Source organism: Macrotis lagotis, chromosome 7, assembly GCF_037893015.1.
Source record: "Macrotis lagotis isolate mMagLag1 chromosome 7, bilby.v1.9.chrom.fasta, whole genome shotgun sequence".
Lineage (NCBI taxonomy): Eukaryota > Metazoa > Chordata > Mammalia > Peramelemorphia > Peramelidae > Macrotis > Macrotis lagotis.
Genome location: NC_133664.1, coordinates 95,387,356 through 95,408,038, shown reverse-complemented (window position 1 = coordinate 95,408,038; position 20,683 = coordinate 95,387,356). Strand labels below are relative to the sequence as shown.

The 20,683-nt window shown below is 34.5% G+C and overlaps 1 protein-coding gene across 1 annotated transcript; it reads left to right on the top strand.

The window, feature by feature from the left end:
- LOC141492760 (GTPase IMAP family member 8-like) lies at nucleotides 1-16,256 on the top strand. Its single transcript, XM_074193416.1, is given in 6 exon segments — nucleotides 1-701; nucleotides 703-1,378; nucleotides 2,760-2,808; nucleotides 11,006-11,739; nucleotides 13,119-13,167; nucleotides 14,625-16,256. Coding segments are annotated over 6 exon segments (2,241 nt in total). The 5' UTR covers nucleotides 1-648; the 3' UTR covers nucleotides 15,305-16,256.
- The last annotated feature ends 4,427 nt before the right edge of the window (nucleotides 16,257-20,683 follow it).

Below are 20,683 nucleotides of genomic sequence, written 5' to 3'. Positions count from 1 at the left end.
ATAAGATGGGAAAGATGCCTCACTTTGTTACAAATGTTTTATATGATTGTCATTTGCAATTCTTTGACACTATAAAAGAGTTACTATATTTTTTTCATGTGCCATTTTCCTTTTTTCTTCATCTCTTTGGGATATATTCCTAGTAGTTGTATTTCTAGGTTAGTTGGATCAGTTTTATAGTCTTTTGGACATAGTTCATAATTGTTTTGCAGAATGGATGCAATATTTTTCATAGCTGCAAAAACCGTGCATTGGTGTACCTGCTTTTCTGTATCTTCTCTAGCATTTGGCAATTTTCTTTTCTGTCAGGTCAACCAAATTGATGATTTTGTCACTTGCTGTTTTTTTCAAAGTTTCTGCCACAAAGTTCTGCGTGCAATAGTTTATAAATTATAATTTGATTTGAATGACAAAATGCTTTGCTCATTGAGGAAGGGCTCTTTTGTTCCCTTCTAATGATGCCTTCTATAAAAGTGCCTTCTTTTTCTCAACCCATCACAATACCTACTACAGATTTGGTCATATAAGAGATTGTTTAATGAGTGGTTTATGAGTGGAATTGAACTATAAGGAAATACCATATATTCTCTTGTTTTACTGATGACTTGGTGGAGGTCAGAGGGAATGATTTATTAATGAGTCACTTTTATGCCAACAGAACCAACTAACAAAATCCAGAAACAGGGAAGGGAGCCAAAATTGATCTCGATCCTCAAAACTGAGAATTCTCCTCTTGGGGAAACATGGAGCAGGGAAGAGTGCAATAGGAGACAGTATCCTGGGAAAGAAAATGTTTGAATCTAAATTCAGTGAGGTTCCAGTGACTAAAATCTGTAAGAAAGAAAGTGGAATTGTAGGAAAGGAGGAAGCTGTGATCATTGATACCTCTGATCTTTTCTCCAGATGGAGACAGAGTGATAGAGATAGGGAAGAAGAGATCAGGCACTGCCACAAACTTTGCTTGCCTGGTCCCCACATCCTGCTTTTGGTGACCACTCTTGGTCATTACACAGAGGAAGATAGAGGAATAGTGAAGGGTATTCAGGAGACCTTTGGAGCTGAAGCCACAAGACATGTGATACTTCTTTTCACAAGAAAAGAAGAGCTTGAAGATGGGTCACTTGAAAAGCATGTTGAAGAAACTGATGATGAATGCCTCAAATAGTTGGTTCAGATCTGTGGAGGTCGGTACTGTGCTTTCAAAAATAGAATAGGGGGTGAAGAACAGAATACCCAAGTTCAGGATCTCCTTATTTTGATAAAGGAGAAAGGTTACTGGTGCTATGCTGAATTTAACGTTACTGGAGAAAAGCAGGAAAATACTATAGACAGCAAAGCAGATCTGTTATCAAAACTACCAGATACCCAAGAAAGGAAGGCAAGAACCTGAACCCAAGGATTACATTGTTCAAGATAATCTCTTACATTTTTCATGTACACTTTTAACTCTAAGAAAGAAATAGAATTAAGATTCAGGAATCCAAAAGAACTCTAGAGACCAATTCTAGCCCAGGCCTTCATTTTTACAGATGAGGAATTAATTATTAAAGATTAGTTAATTTGCCTTATGAGCTAAAAGAGGTTTGATGGGGAGTATTTTAGCTATCTTAGTTTTGTGTTATCTTTAAATGAAGGGAGTTTAGGGACTATTTGTTCTTATAAAGATGTACAGTTGAGAAGATTTCTTTGATGTTATTTAATTTTATTCATTTTCTTACTGGAGTCATTAAAAAAACTCATAAGTGTGTGTACATGTATATCTGGGTATGTATATACTTATTCATGTATATATGCATACATATGATGGGATAAATACACACACTAAATCTTTGTATTAAAAATACCCAACATGGGGTATGGGGAAACCAGGACAGAGAAGCAATTCTTTGAGAACCAAAGAGTGTTTGGTGTTAACCCCAAGGACCCTTTGCCATTGGATGGAGCATAGGACCCATGAGGCTAAAAGAAATGGAATTGAGGAAAAGAACTGCTTTTTCTCCCTACTATTGAGTAGGGTGAGACAATTGGCTAGGAATGTCCTCTTTATGAATAAATATAAAATAAAAATGAGTAATTATAAAATATCAGATTGGATAATAGTTCGGCAACATCACATTACACCTATAGTGCAAATACTCTGCAGGATAATGTTGAGAATAGTAGTCATCACATACATACATGGGATGCCTGCTACATTGGAGAGTCCTTCATAGGGAGGTATGTGGAAACAAATAAAAGAAATAACAACAAAAACTGAAAGGAGTGACATTTTTTGAAATTCTCACATATAGGTTCTTTGTTCTCCAGTAGAGTAAGTATTAAGAGCCGCAGATGAACTGATTATTGTTCTGTGCAGACCTAGCTGGTCTTGTTCTAGATCAAGCATCCTTAACCTGGAATCCATGAACTTTAGGAAATATTTCATTAACTGTATTTTTAATATGATTGCTTTTCTTTGTAATCCTGTATATTTTATTGTATGCATTTAAAATCATTATTCTGAGAAGTGAGCCACAAATTTCTCTGGATTTCCAAAGGGGTTTATGACACAAAAAAGGTTTAGAACTCTTGTTCTAGACTCTTGAACATTTGGAAGAAGTATCTTGGGTACTATTCATAACTTATGAAACAATAGTCTCTTCTTCAAAAACCTTAAACACAGATCTTGGAATAGTGGGTGTTTCAAAATATTTATTTTCCATCTTTGGAACAAGATCAATTTCATTATTCACATGGGATATTTCCCTCTTATTTTTTAGAAACGTATGATAAGAATCCAACCACATCAAAAGGAACCCAGTCTACTTGGTAGGTATTCATTTCAATCCTATTCCTTGAACCTATATTAATATATCAACTCAGACAAAGGAAAGCTGAAAGAGGAGCCAATTACCCAGAAACTTTAGATCCCCTAATGTCCCATAGCAACAATAATTCATCTTTCTATAATAGCACTAGACAGGGCATTGGATAGAGTACTGAGACTGGAGTCAGTAAGACTGGAGAGCAAATCAGGGGTGACACTGAGTAACTTTGAAATCTTGGTTAACCTCTGTCTCGGTTTCTTCAACTGATAAATGGGAATGCTAATAGAACTTCCCTCTCAGGGTTATTGTAAGGACCAAGTGAAGTAATATTTGTAAAGAGCTTAGCAAAGAGTCTGGTACATAGTAGGCTCTTAATATATACTTATTCTTTAAATTTCCTTCCTATAATAAATGAAAAATCATTTATCAAATGTTTATGTTTTATAATTAAAAGTTGAGTGAATTGAAAATAAATTAAAAGATAATAATCAGTTACTTATTAGTCTTTCATGTATCTTTCCCAAAGCTGGAAAACTTTAAAAGAAAAATACACAAAAGAGCAAAATAAATCTAAAATGAGTTTTGGAAACAGTATATTTGAAATACTTAGGATATCCTTTATTTTAAATTAAATTTTATTTCAAGTTTTGAGTTCCAAATTCTATCTCTTCCTCCCTTTCCTGTCTCTGAGACAGAAAGCAATCAACTACAAATTTCTCAAAAGAGGCAATTTAAATACAAAGCAAGCACAATCAAAATTACACAGGACTTAACAGTTTCAACATTACCCTGCAAAATTCAGCATAGTCTGTCAGGGAAAAAGATGGATTTTCCATGAAATAGAGTATTTCCAATATTTTCTTATAAAAAGAGCAGAGGTGAACAGAACACTCAGTCTTCAAATGTAAGACTAAAGGGTTGCATAAAAAGATAAATAGAAAGGGGAGGGAAAAACACTAGTTAAGAACCTTAAACTTTATTCATCCCTACAAGGGAAGATAATATTTGTAATTCTTGAGAAATGCATTTCTTTTTCGATACTTAATTGAATATAGATGAAGGGATTATACTTAGAGGATATGGTGGACTCTTATCCCTCATTACTGAAGAAGACCAAAAGGATATTATGTTTGAGAACTATTATAGTGTGTCCCACTATGACCAGTCAGACCAATACAAGCTCAGAATGCTCTAAGAGAGTTAGGCACAAATAGACCAAGTGAACACCTGGAGGGTCTACTCTAAATTTACATATCTCAAATTTTTTTTAGAGCTCCTTTAATTCTGTCTTGTTCATAGACTTCAGCACATACTATGATGAGGGTACTTAATGCTAGGCAATTGTGTGATCATGTCTCTTATGCCTTGCTATTGACTTCTAAAGCTCTTAAGGGATACCTTCAGGATGTTCCAGTACTTACAGTACTTAGAAGCTCTGTAAATAATTAAATTGGAAGTGATCCTACTTTACTAGATACCTTAGTTAAGTAGGAGCAGAGGATTGGATCATATTTGGAAGAGTTGTACATAAATAGATTAGGAAGTGATCTTGTCTTAATCCATACCATGAATTCATGAGGGTTTTAGTACCACAGTTGGGGTGCTAAAGGGAAAGGGGAGAGAGAGTACCCAATACTTTGTTTGTGGAGGGTTATAGGACTATGATTGGAGTACTGTAGAGACAGATATGGAAAGAACATACTTAGACGACCTGGACATGAAAACATCATGAAGAGATTTTTGCTTTGCTTGGTGGTTAAAATTGGAAGAACTATGCTTTGGGAGGGAAGTATAATTGGTTCATGAAATGGTATGGCTTTGCATGATGCTTTGGTTCATGAGGATTATGTATCCATGGAGGGTATTTGAAAACAGGATCTGGTATGAATTGACCATTATTTCATGTGACTTATGACTCTTGAGAAGTGTATATTTAGTGAGATATAAGAAGGGAGGATACTTAGTGACTATGAGACTATGCAGCTTATCAATCAGTCAGTCTTTGAGAAGAGAATGTTTATTAAGACAGATATAAGGAGTATATTTAGACAAAGGAATTGTAGGTATAAGACTGGGCTAAAACAATGAAAATATAAAAAGAAGGATGACATTAAGATATAGTAAGGCATTAGTGGGTAAATAACACCAGGTAAAGAGGCTCAAACACTTATTATAGCAGAGGGAAGGAAGGGAGGGTGTGAACATTGAGTAAATCCTGCTCAATAGACTTGATCCAGAGAGGGAATAACATACATTCCCAATTGGGTTTTAAAAATCTGTGCTATCCTACAAGGAAGTGGGCGAAAGGGAAAGAAAGGGGAAGAAGGTTCTGCTAAAAGGGAAGATGTGGGTAAAAGTAAAAGCAAAGTTACAATTTAAAAGAAAAGCTAAAGGGGAAAGGGAGTAAAGCATTGCTGAGGAAAAATAAGAGGAAAGAAAAGAGGAAAATATAAATGTGGAAAGATAGTGCATATGATAAAAAATACACTAAATAAAATTCTCAGAGACAGGGCCTGAGCAAAAGGAAGTCTTTATTTGCTTTTCTCAAGAAAAGGGTAGAATGAAAGACTTTACACCAAAAAAAGTGGCAAGAGTCAGAGAGAGCTTCACCTAAAGGACAGTCAAGCAAGATTATATAGGTCCTGATGCAGGTCTCCCTCCCTAACAACCTTCTCCTTTACATCACTGACTGGATCTCCAGAGGTACAATCTTATTCACAGAACATCTACCCCATCAATAGCCACAAAGAAAAGAATTAAATGTTTTCATGATATTTTACCCACCAGATGGTGAGGTAACTTAGGATTTTCATCACTATCTTAATGAAGTAATATCTTTTGTTCAAAATGTCCCCCAGGCAATAAAAATATTCTTATCATAAAACCAGCTCTGCGCCTCCTTTGGAATACAGGGTTTTCTTGACAAAAACATTTCTTAACCCCGAGAGGACTTCACCAGGAATTTTCCCACTCAATAGCATGCAGGGAAATACAGAATTAATCATCTTAGTTGAAAATGTAAATGGAATGAACTTTCTCATAAACCATAAACAGATAGCAAAGTGTATTAAAACCCAGAATCTTACAATATGTTGCTTATAAAAAAACTCATTTGAATCAGAGAGATATACTCAAGGTAAAGGTAAATGACTGGAGCAAAATATATTATACTTTAATAAAAGTAGAATAATCAGGGGTAGTAATCCTGAACTCATACAAAAGAAAAGCAAAAATAGATCTCATTAAAAGGGATGAGGAGAAAATATGTATCTTTTTAAAAGGCACCAAAGGCAATGAAACCATATCATTATTAAACATACATGCAGCAAATGATATAGCATCTAAATTCCTATAGGAAAGGCTGAATAAATTACAAGTAGACATAGACAGCAAAATTTAATAGTGGGGACCTCAACTTTCATCTCACAGAATTAGATAAATCTAACTACAAACTGAAAAAGATTGAAGTTATTAGGGTGAATAAAATATAAAAAAACTCAGATATGATAGACCTCTGGATAAAACTGAACAGTGATAGTAAAGAATATAATTTTTACTCTGTAGAACCTAGCATGTCTACCAAAACTGACTATGTAATATGGCATAAAAATCTTGAAATCAAATACAGAAATGCAGAAATAATAAATGCATGCTTTTTTAAAGAAAGATTTTATTTATTCTGAATTTTATAATTTTCCCCCAATCTTGCTTCCCTACCCCCCCACCACCACAGAAGCAGTCTGTTAGTCTTTACATTGTTTCCATGGTATGCATTGATCTAAGTTGAATGTGATGAGAGAGAAATCATATCCTTAAGGAAGAAGCATAAAGTATAAGAAATAGCAAAATTGCACAATATGATAATGGGTTTTTTGGAATTAAAGGTAATAGTCTTTGATCTTTGTTCAAACTCCACAATTCTTTCTTTGGATATGGATGGTATTCTCCATTGCAGACAACTGCAAATTGTGCCTGATTGTTGCACTGATGGAATGAGAGAGTTCATTAAGGTTGGCCTTCACCCCCATGTTGCTGTTAGGGTATACAGTGTTTTTCTGGTTCTGCTCATCTTGCTCAGCATCAGTTCAAGCAAATCCTTCGCTGCTTCCCTGCATTCCCATCCCTCCTGGTTTCTAATAGAACAATAGTGTTCCATGACATACATATACTACAGTTTGTTAAGCCATTCCCCAATTGAAGAACATTCACTTAATTTGCAATTCTTTGCCACCACAAACAGGGCTGCTATGAATATTTTTGTACAAGTGATGTTTTTACCCTTTTTCCTCATCTCTTCAGGGTATAGACCCAGTAGTAGTGGTATTGCTAGATCAAAGGGTATGCACATTTATGTTGTCCCTTGGGCATAATTACAAATTGATTTCCAGAATGGCTGGATGAGTTCACAGCTCCAACAATAATACATTAGTGTCTCAGATTTCCCACATCCGTTCCAACATGGATCATTGTCCTTTCTGCTCATACTGACCAGTCTGAGAGGTGTGAGGTGGTATCTCAGAGATGGTTTAATTTGAAATGCATGCTTTTTTGATCATGATGCGATAAAAATTACATGTAATAAAGGGTCATGGTAAGAGAAACAAAAAAAGTAATTAGAAACTAAATAACGTAATTTTAAAGAATGTGTGCATCAAACAACTTGCAAATATCTTACCATTTCTTCCAGGAAAATGACATCATACCAAAATTTATGGGATACAGCCAATGCTATTTTCAGGGGAATTTTATATCTCTAAATGCTTATATGAATGAAGTAGAGAATGGGGAAATGAATGAATTGGGCAAGCAAGTAAAAAATTTGGAAAGAGAACAAATCAAAGAACCACAAATAAATACCAAATTAGAAATTCTGAACACTCAATGGAGTGAATAATAAAATTAAAAGAAAGAAAATCTTTGTTCTAATAAATAAAACTAAGAGTTTATTTCATGGGGAAAAAAACCAATAAAATAGATAAACATTTGGTTAATCTGATTTTTAAAAAATACCAAATTACCACAATCAGAAGTGAAAAGGGTGAATTCGCCACCCGTGAGGAAGAAATAATTCTGAGCTATTTTGCCCAACTCTATGTCAATAAATTTGACAACTTGAGGGAAATGAATGAATATTTACATAAATATTAAGTACCCAAATTAATAGAAGAGGAAATAAAATGCTTAATCCCATTTCTGAAAAAGAGATTGGAAAAAACCATCGATAAACTCCTTAAGAAAAAATCATCCCATCCAGAGGAATTTACCAGTGAATTTCCCTAAGCATTTAAGGAACAATTAATTCCTATTCTACATAAATTATTTTAAAAAATAGGAGAAGAAAGACTTCTGTGAAATTCCTTTGATGGCACCAATATGGTGCTGACATCTAAACCAGGGAGAGCCAAAATAAAAAAAGAAAAGTATAGACCAATCTCCCTAATGAACATTGATCCAAAAATCGTAAATAAAATTTTAGTGGGGCAGTTAGGTGGCTTAGTGGATAGGGCCCTGGCCCTGGAGTCAGGAGGACTTGAGTTTAAATCCAGACTTAGACTCTTAATAATTGCTTAGCTGTTTGACCTTGGGAAAGTCACTTAATCCCATTGCCTTAAATAAATTAAACTAAAAAAGTCTTTATAAAATTTTAGCAAAGAGATTACAAGTTATTACTAGGATAATACACAATGGTTAGATAGGATTTATACTGGATAGGCAAGGATAGTCTATTATCAGGAAAACACTTAACATAATTGAACATATCTCAATAGATGCTGTAAAGAACCTTTGAGAAAAATCCACATCTTTTTCTATTATAAACACTGGAGAGTATAGGAAAACTGATTTTTCCTTAAAATAAAACCATCAATAAAACATTATATTTAATTCAGATAAATGGAGCATTTCCAAGAAGATTAGGGGTGAAAAAAGGATGCCCATTATCACCATTAATATTCAAGATGGAATTAGAAATGTTAGCTTTTTTTCTTTTTTTGTTTTTTAGGTTTTTGCAAGGCAAATGGGGTTAAGTGGCTTGCCAAAGGCCACACAGCTAGGTAATTATTAAGTGTCTGAGACTGTATTGGAACCCAGATACTCCTGACTCCAGGGCCAGTGCTTTATCCACTGCGCCACTGAGCCACCCCTGAAATGTTAGCTTTAGCAATAAGAGAAGAAAAAGAAATTGAAAGAATTTGAATTGGCAATGATGAAGCAAAACTTTCACTTTGCATATGATTTGATGGTATACTTTTAGAAAACTAGAAAATTAACTAAAAAACAGCTTGAAACAATTAACAACTTTATCAGAGTAACAGTATTTTTATGGAATAAACCCATCTAATCACCAGTTATACACATGAACAATAAAACCCAAGGGCAGGAAATATAAAGGGAAATTCATTTTAATGTAACTGTGGACCACATAAAATACTTGGGAATCTATCACCCAAGGCAAACCCAGAAACTGTATGAATATAATTAGAAAACATTTCAGCGCAAATACATTCAGATCTAAGCAACTGGAAGAATTGCTCATGTTTAGATCGAGCAAATATTATAAAAAGACATTTCTACCCAAATTAAATTACTTATTCAGTGCCATACAATCAAATCACTAAAACCTATCTTACAGTCTTACAGAGCTAGAGAAGTATAGCAACAGAATTCACCTGCTACAACAATGGGTCAAGAATATCAAGGGAATTGATGGAAGAAATATGCAAAAGAAAGTGACTTAGCTGTACCAGAACTAAAAGTATCCTATAAAGTGATAGTCATCAAAGCTGCCTGATACTAATTAAGAAATAGAGTAAAGAACCAGTGGATTAGAATAGGTATAAAAGAAACAGCAGTAAATAGTTATAGTAATCCATTGTTTGACAAACATAAAGACTACAGAAAACTAATGCAGTCAAGATCAGATGGAAAACAGAAAGCTGTGAAATAATTTACACAGCTAGGGATTCTGATAAAGGGTTCATTTCTAAAATATATAGAGAATTGAATAAAATTTATAAGGTCATATGTCATTTCCTATGGTCAAAAGATAGTATGAGGCACTTTTCAAATGACTAAATTAAAGCCATATATAATCATATAAAATGCTCTAAATCATTATTGATTGGAGGTAAATTGAAACAAATATGAGTTACATACATGCATACATTCATAGATTGACTAAGATGAGTAAAAGGGAAAACGATGAATGTTGGAGAGACTGTGGCAAGATTGGGACATTAATGCAGTTTGGTGTAGTTGTGAACTGATCCAACTCTTCTGGAGTGTAATATGGAACTATAGCCAAAGAGCAATAAAACTGATCATACCCTTTGACCTAGCAATATCATTACTAGGCTGATATCCAAAAGAAATTAAAAAATGGGCAAAGTTCTACATGTTCAAAAATACTTAAAGCAGGTCTTTTTATATAGGTAAAGAAGTAGAAATTGAGGAACTGCCCATCAACTGGGAAATAGCTGAAGAAGTTGTGGTATATGAATGTTATGGAGTACTATTGCTCTGTAAGCAATGCACTGTTACTCTGTAACCCATGAATGGTTAAACTTTAGAGAAGTATGGAAAGATTTACACGAATTGATGCTGTGCAAAGAGATTAGAACCAAGAGAACATTATATCCATTAACAACTACATGCTGAGTTGACCAACTATGAGAAATTCAGCTGTTCAAAGATCTAGGACTATACTAGATGACCTGTTAAAGAATCCAGAGGAAAACCAAAAACAATTTGTTCAAAGTCCACAATTCTTTCTCTTGATACAGATGGTATTCTCCATTGCAGATAGCCCAAAACTGTCCCTGATTGTTGCACTGATGGAATGAGCAAGTTCATCTTGTTTGATCATCACCCCCCATGTTGCTGTAAGGGTGTACAGTGTTTTTCTGGTTCTGCTCATCTCGCTCAGCATCAATTCATGCAAATCCTTCCAGGTTTCCCTGAATTCATATCCCTTCTGGTTTCTAATAGAACACTAGTGCTCCACCACATACCTATACCACAGTTTGTTAAGTCATTGAAGGACATTCACTTAATTTTGAATTCTTTGCCTCCACAAAAAGGGTTGTTATGAATATTTTTGTACAAGGGACATTTTTGCCCTTTCTCATAATCTGATCTTGTTCTGATGACTTTGTGGAGGTCAGGAACTGATCATTAATGGTTCACTTTTGTGCCAACAGAGCCTACTAACAAGATCCAGAAGCAAGGGATGGGTTCAGAACTGGATTCTGGATCCTTAGAACTGAGGATTCTTCTCTTGGGAAAACATGGAGCAGGGAAGAGTGCAACAGGAAACAGTATCCTGGGGAAGAAAGTGTTTGAATCTAAATTCAGTGAGGTTCCAGTGACTAAAATCTGCAAGAAAGAAAGTGGAATTGTAGGAAAGAAGGAAGTTGTGATCATTGATACCCCTGATCTTTTCTCCAGAAGGAGACAGAGTGATAGAGATAGGGAAGAAGAGATCAGGCACTGCCACAAACTTTGCTTGCCTGGTCCCCACATCCTGCTTTTGGTGACCACTCTTGGTCATTATACAGAGGAAGATAGAGAAATAGTGAAGGGTATTCAGAAGACCTTTGGAGCTGAAGCCACAAGACATGTGATACTTCTCTTCACAAGAAAAGAAGAGCTTGAAGATGGGTCACTTGAAAAGCATGTTGAAGAAACTGATGATGAATGCCTCAAATTGTTGGTTCAGATCTGTGGAGGTCGGTACTGTGCTTTCAAAAATAGAATAGGGGGTGAAGAACAGAGTACCCAAGTTCAGGATCTCCTTAAAAAAATCAAAATTTTGATAAAGGAGAATGGTTACTGGTGCTATGCTGAATGTAACGTTACTGGAGAAAAGCAGGAAAATACTATATACACCAAAGCAGATCTGTTATCAAAACTACCAGCTACCCAAGAAAGGAAGGTAAGAACCTGAACCCAAGGATTACATTGTTCAAGATGATCTCTTACATTTTTCATGTATACTTTTAACTCTAAGAAAGAAATAGACTTAAGATTCAGGATTCCAAAAGAACCCTGGAGACCAATTCTAACCTAGGCCTTCATTTTTACAGATGAGGAATTAATGATTAAAGCTTAATTTATTTGCCTTATGAGCTGAAAGAGGTTTGATGGGGAGTCTTTTAGCTATCTTAGTTTTGTGTTATCTATAAATGAAGGGAGGTTAGGGACGATTTGTTCTTATGAAGATGTACAGTTTAGAAGGCTTTTTTGATGCTCTTTAATTTTATTCATTTTTTTACTGGTGTCATTAAAAGAAACTCATAAGTGTGTGTACATGTTTGTCTTTGTATGTATATAATTATTCATGTATGTATGCATACATATGTTGGGATAAATACACACACTTAATCTTTGTATTAAAAAAACCAAGATGGGGTATGGGGAAACCAGGAGAGAGAAGCAATTCTTTGAGAATCAAAGAGTCTTTGCTGCTAACCCCAAGAACCCTTTGCCATTGGATGGAGCATAGGACCCATGAGGCTGAAAGAAGTGGAATTGAAGAAAAGAACTGCTTTTGCTCCCTACTATTGAGTAGGGTGAGACAATTGGCTAGGAATGTCCTCTTTGTGAATAAATATAAAATAAAAATGAATAATTATAAAATATCAGATTGGATAATAGGCAACATCACGTTACACCTATAGTGCAAATACTCTGCAGGATAATGTTGAGAATAGTAGTCATCACATACATACATGGGATGCCTGCTACATTGGAGAGTCCTTCATAGGGAGGTATGTGGAAACAAATAAAAGAAATAACAACAAAAACTGAAAAGAGTGACATTTTTTGAAATTCTCACATATAGGTTCTTTTGTTCTCCAGTAGAGTAAGTATTAAGAGCAGCAGATGGACTGATTATTGTTCTGTGCAGACCTAGCTGGTCTTGTTCTAGATCAAGCATCCTTAACCTGGAATCCATGAACTTTAGGAAATATTTCATTAACTGTATTTTAACATGATTGTTCTTCTTTTTAATCCTGTATATTTTATTGTATGCATTTAAAAACATTATTCTGAGAAGTGAGCCACAAGCTTCTCTGGATTTCCAAAGAGGTTTATGACACAGAAAAGGTTTAGAACTCTTGTTCTAGACTCTTGAACATTTGGAAGAAGTATCTTGTGTACTATTCATAACTTATGAAACAATAGTCTGCTCTTCAAAAACCTTGAATACTGATCTTGGAATAGTGGGTGTTTCAAAATATTTATTTTTCCATTTTTGGAACAAGATCAATTTGGTTATTTACATGGGATACTTCCCTCTTATTATTTTAGAAACGTATGATAAGAGTCCAACCACATCAAAAGGAGCCCAGTCTACTTGGTAAGTATTCATTTCAATCCTATTCCTTGAACCTATAGTAATATATCAACTCAGACAAAGGAAAGCTGAAAGAGGAGCCAATTACCCAGAAACTTTAGATCCCCTAATGTCCCATAGCAACAATAATTCATCTTTCTATACTAGCACTAGACAGGGTATTGGATAGAGTACTGAGACTGGAGTCAGTAAGACTGGAGAGCAAATCAGGGGTGATGCTGAGTCACTCTGAAATCTTGGTTAACCTCTATCTGTCTTGGTTTCTTCAATTGATAAATGGGAATGCTAATAGTACTTACCTCTCAGGGTTATTGTAAGGACCAAGTGAAGTAATATTTGTAAAGAGCTTAGTAAAGAGCTTGGTACATAGTAGGCTCTTAATATATACTTATTTTTTAAATTTCCTTCCTATAATAAATGAAAAATCATTTATCAAATGTTTAGTTTTTATAATTAAAATTTAAGTGTATTGAAAATAAATTAAAGGATCATAATTAGTTACTTAGGAGTCTTTCACGTATCTTTCCCAGAGCTGGAAAACTTTAAAGGAAAATACACAAAAGAGCAAAATAAATCTAAAATGAGTTTTGGAAACAGTATATTTGAAATACTTAGGATATCTTTTATTTTAAACTAAATTTTATTTCAAGTTTTGAGTTCCAAATTCTATCTCTTCCTCCCTTTCCCCTCTCTGAGACAGTAAGCAATCAACTACAAATTTCTCAAAAGAGGCAATTTAAATACAAAGCAAGCACAATCAAAATTACACAGGACTTAACAGTTTCAACATTACCCTGTAAAATTCAGCATAGTCTGTCAGGGAAAAAGATGGATTTTCAATGAAATAGAGCATGTCTAAAATTTTCTGATATGAGGCTCATATGAGCAGAAGTGAAGAGAAAATTCAATCTTTAATATAAAACTCAAGTGTTACACAAAAAGATAAATATAAAGTGGAGGGAAAAAGACTAGTTAAGAACATTAAACTGTATTCATCCCTACAAGGGAAGATAACACTTGTAGTTCTCGAGAAATGCATTTCTTTTAGGATAGTTAAATAACTGAATATAGATGAAAGTATTATACTTAGAGGGTATGGTGGATTATTATCCCTCATTACTGAAGAAGACCAAAAGGATATCATCATGTTTCAGAACCATTATAGTATGTCCTGCTATGGTCAATTATACCAATACCAGCTTAGAATGCTCTATGACAGGTTAGGCACAAATAGACCAAGTGAACACCTGGAGTGTTTACTCTATTTATCTTATTGAAAATAGGAGAGTATATCTTTAGCCAGAGAAGAAGAAACAAGGAATTAGAGAAGATAATAAAACTGAACCAGTAGGAAGGAGGTGAAAACCTGCATTGCAGCACATGAGAAATAGAGAACACATGGACAGTAGCATTTCCAATGAAGACTTGGTTTTTAATCTTTTATATGTTTATTCCCACAGATATACTAAACCTTATTCTTGTAGGGAAAAGTGGAACTGGGAAGAGCTCAACTGGGAACACCATTATTGGGGAGCAAAATTTTGAAGCCAAACTAGCAGGAAGAGCAGTTACTAAGACCTGTAAGAATAATAATAGGTTCTGGAATGGGAAGGAAATCATAGTTGTTGATACTCCATCCTTTGACCTTACTAATGAAGCTTTTAACCATGAGGAAGAAGTCTTGCGTAGCCTTTGCCTCTCTCCAGGAGCCAAAGTTTTCATTCTGGTGATTCAGCTGGGTAGCTTCACTGAAGAAGATGAGAAAAGCATTACCGAACTAGAAGTCATATTTGGAGAAGAGGTCATTGAGTACATGATTGTGGTCTTCACAAGGAAAGATGATCTAGGAACTGAGACATTGAAGAATTACCTGGAGACTTCAAATAATAAATCTCTTAAGAACCTAATTAAAAGGTGTGGAGGAAGATGCTGTGCTTTTAACAACAAAGAACGTGGTCCAGCCCAGGAAGAGCAAGTTAATGAGCTTTTGGAAATGGTGCAACAACTGCTTTGGAGACATGGAGGCCGAGGCTATCCTGTCAATGATGACTTTCAGACTTTTATCCAAAGGATTAAAGATTTCCAGAAGAAAAGCCTTTTCAGTAGAATAGGGAAATGGATGAGGGAAAATGTTGCTTAGAGTTTGGCTAACATTCACATATTTATTGTTCACTTAGCCCTGCAGGCAATTTTGTATTAAAGGGGACTCAGTAGAATGGGCTCAGTTCTCAGGTTTGTTTTTTTTCTTTTTTTGCAAGGCAAATGGGATTAAGTGGCTTGCCCAAGGCCACACAGCTAGGTAATTATTAAGTGTGTGAGATCAGATATGAACCCAGGTACTCCTGACTCCAAGGCCAGTGCTCTATCCATTAGGCCACCTAGCTGCCCCTAGTTCTCAGGTTTTTGAGGAGGAAAATGCTACAGTCTGAAGGTGGGGACTTCAGTTGGTGCAATTTTCAGTACTTATCCATCAAAGGAGTTTCCTGATGTGTTTTGAATCATATCCATCAAGGTTGGAAGGAAGGATCATTATCAATAATTTCATTAAGTTTATAAAATGTCCCTTCTTACTCCAGACCTGGGGTTTATCAGTTATAAAAAATAAAAAGATCTTCACAAAGCATTTTATCATGATGGGATCTAGGGAGACAAGAAAGCTAGCTTTCTTATTGCAATTTTGATCTGATTGCTAATTTGATGTGATTACCAGGAGGCTTTCTTTATGTGAAAGGTCCTTCCTAACCATTTTTGTTCTTAGAGGCACAGAAAAAAATAAACTAAATGAATATATGTATATATTTTAAAGGGAAAATTTTATTGATTACAGTATACAAGAGGCATTGACTTTTTTCTTAATCCAATCGGTTCTTGATATACCTGCTGATCTATAAAATGAGCGCCTCAGGAAATGTAGTGAGGGTATTCTTGGGGATAGAAAGTTAGATGGTTAAGTTAACCAAAACAGGTTAAGTGTAATGCTAGGATATAACTAGCCACAGATTGTAAATAAACCTATAAAATATTTAAATGTGTGTGTGTGTGTGTGTGTGTGAGAGAGAGAGAGAGAGAGAGAGAGAGAGAGAGAGAGAGAACCACATCACCAAATAATGCAAGGAGTAATTCACAATAAAGAAGAAATAAGAAAATTGCTAAAAATTAGTATACTCATCATATACCAAAATACTTGAAAACTAATTAAATGAATATTTAAAAAAATACACCAGATTAACAAAGCACAAAAGGAATTTGAGCTAGTAATAAATAAACTCCTAAAAACAAAGTACTAGATCAGATAGATTTTCAAATTAATTCAATAAAATATTAAAAGAACAAACACCCATCTCACCATATTCCATAAGCTGAGAAAGACAGTAACTAATCCTTCTAAGAGGCTACATCTCCAGATCACCACTTCGTGGGTATCACTGAATTGCATGGTGGATAGGATATTGGACCTGGAGTTATGAAGATTTGAGTTCAAATCCTGACTCCAGACACTTACTAGCTAGTGTGACACTGGGCAAATCAGTTTCTCTCTCTCAGTTTCCTCATTTATAAAATGGAGATCATAATAGCACTTAACTTACTGGATTGTTGTGAGGAATAAGTGAGATAATATGTGTCAAATACTTTGTAAATATTGAAACCTGATATTTATGACTATTAGCTATATTGATAATTCTTATAAAGCCAAGAAAACATTCTACAACATGACTCTTGAATACAAATACAAAATGAAATATTAGTGAAAAGGTTATAGCAGTAAGGATTGCAGATGGTTTGACATTAAGAAAACTATAAATACAATAAATTAAATTTATGATGAAAATATTAAACATTCCATTATTTCAATTGATATGGAAAGAATATTGTGTTCATTGGTGTTTAAAATCTGTTAAAATAAATGAGAATAAAAGGACATTTTCATAACATGGTAAAAGACATAAAAATCAAGAAATACTAGGAAATGTAACCCAGTAAGAGCAAGGGTAAATAAAAGATGTTCATTGTTTCCACTATCACATTCTTTAGTTCTGTACGTTTTAGATGTAGCAATATTATAGCAACAGGAACTGAACCTGTGATTTTGGTAGTTTAAAGAATTCCTGAATGAGAAAATTCCCTCTTAACAATATGCTACCAAGAATCCTGTGAGTAAGTGATTTACTTAAGGTTACTCAGTCATTATGTTTTAGAGACAGGACTTGAACCCAGGCTCTCTTGTTTTGGGGACAAGAACTCTATATACTAAATTACATTTTTGCAATAAAATAAGAAATATGCTTAAGAAAATTACACTAGGAAAAAGAAGAAAAAATTATTTTTTATCTGAAGATAAGGTAATTATTTAGAGAACAGAAAATAAACAGAAAGTTAACCACCATAATTAATTGAATAAACAAAATTAATCCATAAAAATTAATAATCAATAAATATTATTACCAATAAAAACCAGTAAAGGAAGAGAAATTTCATTTCTGATTTTAAAATGCCCTAATATACGTAAAATTTATATTAACACATATATGAACCAGTTTTAAAGAAAAGGAAAAGACATGAATAATTTAAAAAATAATGAATGCTCATGGCTAGACCATGCCAATATAGCAAAAATGGAAATAATATTAAAATAATAGATTTAGCTCTATTTCAACCAGATAACCAAAGGCATATGACTTAGAGTTAGGTAAGGCAATAATAAAATTCATATGGATCAACAAAAGGTCAAGAATATCAAGGGACATCATAAATATATTGGGAATGAATAGGAATTGGTGCTACCAGATCTCAGACTCTAACAAAAAATAGTATTTATCAGAATTATCTAGTTTTGTATAAAACCTAGAAAAGGTTACTAGTAAAATAGAATAAATAATGCACATAGCAATCATGCCAAATAAATCAAGAATGCAAATGATTGAAACAAGAACTCCTTATTTGAAAAGTACTATTAGGAAAGCTATAAAATGTTTTGCTGAAAAATATTTGAAACATTATTATGTATGTAACCCCCAAAATCTATTTTTAAATTTATTTTTATTTTCAGTTTCTCTCCATCCATCCCTTCATCCTCTCCATCACTTATTGAGAAGGCAAGAAGTGTGAGATCTATTATAAACATGAAGTCATACAAAAAACATTACCACATCAGTCATGTTGTAGAGGGAAAAAACAAGAAAAATAAAGGGAAAGAAAATATACTTCAATTTGCACCGAGTTTCCCAATTATATCTGTGGATGTGAATAACATTTTTCTTCTTGCATCTTTCAGAAATGTGGATTACACTATTGATCAGAGTAACTATTGCCTTTACAATTCATTGTCAGTATAATATTGCTGTCATTGGGCACAATGTCTTCCTAGTTCTGCTCACTTTATTTTGTAGCAGCTTATCGAAGCCCTCCCAGTTTTCTCAGCAATTTTAATTGATTAGTGAGTTCTTGCCCCGAAAATGTAGACCTTTGGATTTATCAATGATCATTTACTTTTGTATATTATATGCCTAATCTATTCTGCTGATCAGTTACTGTATTTCTGATCTGGAACATGATTGTTTTGATGATTACCAGTTGTAGTACAGTTTGAAATTTGGTACTGTTAGTCTTTCTTCTCTTTCCTTTCTCATTATTTCCTTTTTTATTCTTGATCTGTCATTCCTTCAGATGAAAATTCTTAGTAGCTTTCAAGTCCTACAAAATATTTCTCTGATAGTGTAGTTTGACACAGAAAAAGTGCGTTCATTTTGGTAATATTATAATTTTTACTATATTCTCAATCTACATGTGAGAAATTAATGTTCCCAATTGTTTAGATCTGTCTTTATTTTTATGAAAAGTATTTTGTAATTTTGTTCGTATAGATCCTGTGTATCTTGACAAATAAAATTCCAAGTATTTTATACTGTCTGCAATAATTTAAAGTGAAATTTTTTTCTATTTCTTTCTACTATGTTTGTTGGTGATATATGAGCTTGCCGATGATTTGTGTGGATTTATTTTTATGTTGTAACTTTACTAAAATTGTGGGAAGAAAGGAATAACCAAAAAATTTTAAATAAGTCCAAGGTTTATTGATTTTGACAGTGAAAGTAGCTTTCCCAGTTGGCCAGTCATACCATTCAGGGAGGGAACAGTGTTTTTATGAATCTAGAGAGGAGTGGGGATGGAATATGTTTTTAGGACTCTGGAACAGATCTTACTTCATACTTTTTGTCCACCAAACCCAGAAACTGAAGTTGGTTAGTTATCAAAATTGGGATGCAATATATTGAATAATAATGATGATGATGATGAATATCCTTCTAGTTTATTCCATTCCAGATAATGCTTGCTCTTAGTTTTCAATAGTGTTCATCATTTTAAGAAAAGCTCCACTTAGCAATGCCCCAAAAGACTATAAAACTGTCCATACTCTTTGATCTGTCAACTGCACTGGAACTGGACTTTAACCTGTAGGTGGCCAGAATCACACAAAAGGGGCTAGAGACGGGAATCAGTAAACAAATAGAGATCTAGTTAATTTCAGAATGAGGAAAATGATGTTTGCAAATGGAAGTCTCTTGCCCTCAGAAGGGCTTGTCTTTCTTAGAAAAAGGCAGAAAGGTTGGCTTGTGTCACAATCATGTTTAAGTCATGAGTTGCTCTTTCCATGATAGGCTTATGGGTAGTATTCCTGGGTCCAGTGGGAATAGTTGATGAATTAGTTGATGATTACTCTGTGGGCTACAGAACCAGAGTTCTGTGATGGGAGCAGGTGGGAAGGACTTGCTTTAATTCACTGGCCAGTCTGAAAATCTGTGTCTGATCTCTGTGTCCAGAGATCACAAACATGTCATGAGAAGTGATGGAGACTTTGGCTGCAGCACATTGACCCTGAGGTCCCTGGGAAATAGGGGACAGAGATCCCTCAGTGAACATCTGGTGCTGTTTGTCAGGGGGTGAGACCATCCAAAGTGCAAAGGATTGTGGTTAGGCCAAGCTCAGAGCACAATCTGCTTGTTGGGGCTCAGTTCTTGGAAACATGCTATGTCTGAAATATTTTGATAGATTTGCTACTATCACTACTAGATCTGTATCCTGAAGAGATTAAAGAAAAAGGAAAAGGACCTTCATGTGTAAAAATATTTAGAGCAAAACTTTTAGTGACAATGAATAACTAAACATTTGGCAGATAACTCTTTTTTTTTTAAGATTTTTTTGCAAGGCAATGGGGTTAAGTGGCTTGCCCAAGGCCACACAGCTAGGTAATTATTAAGTGTCTGAGGCCAGATTTGAACTCAGGTACTCCTGACTCCAAGGCCAATACTCTACCCACTGTGTCACCTAGCTCCCCACCAGATACCTCTTGATTAAGGGAATGATTGAAGGACCTGTGGTACATGTTTGTGGTGGGATATCATTGTGCCATAAGAAATGAAAAAGGGGACTGTTTCAGAAATGAACTAAGGTTGTCCTGAAGCCAGGCCCAGCATTCTGTTGATTATGCCACCTGGGTGCCTGGGGTTTCCTTAGATATTTC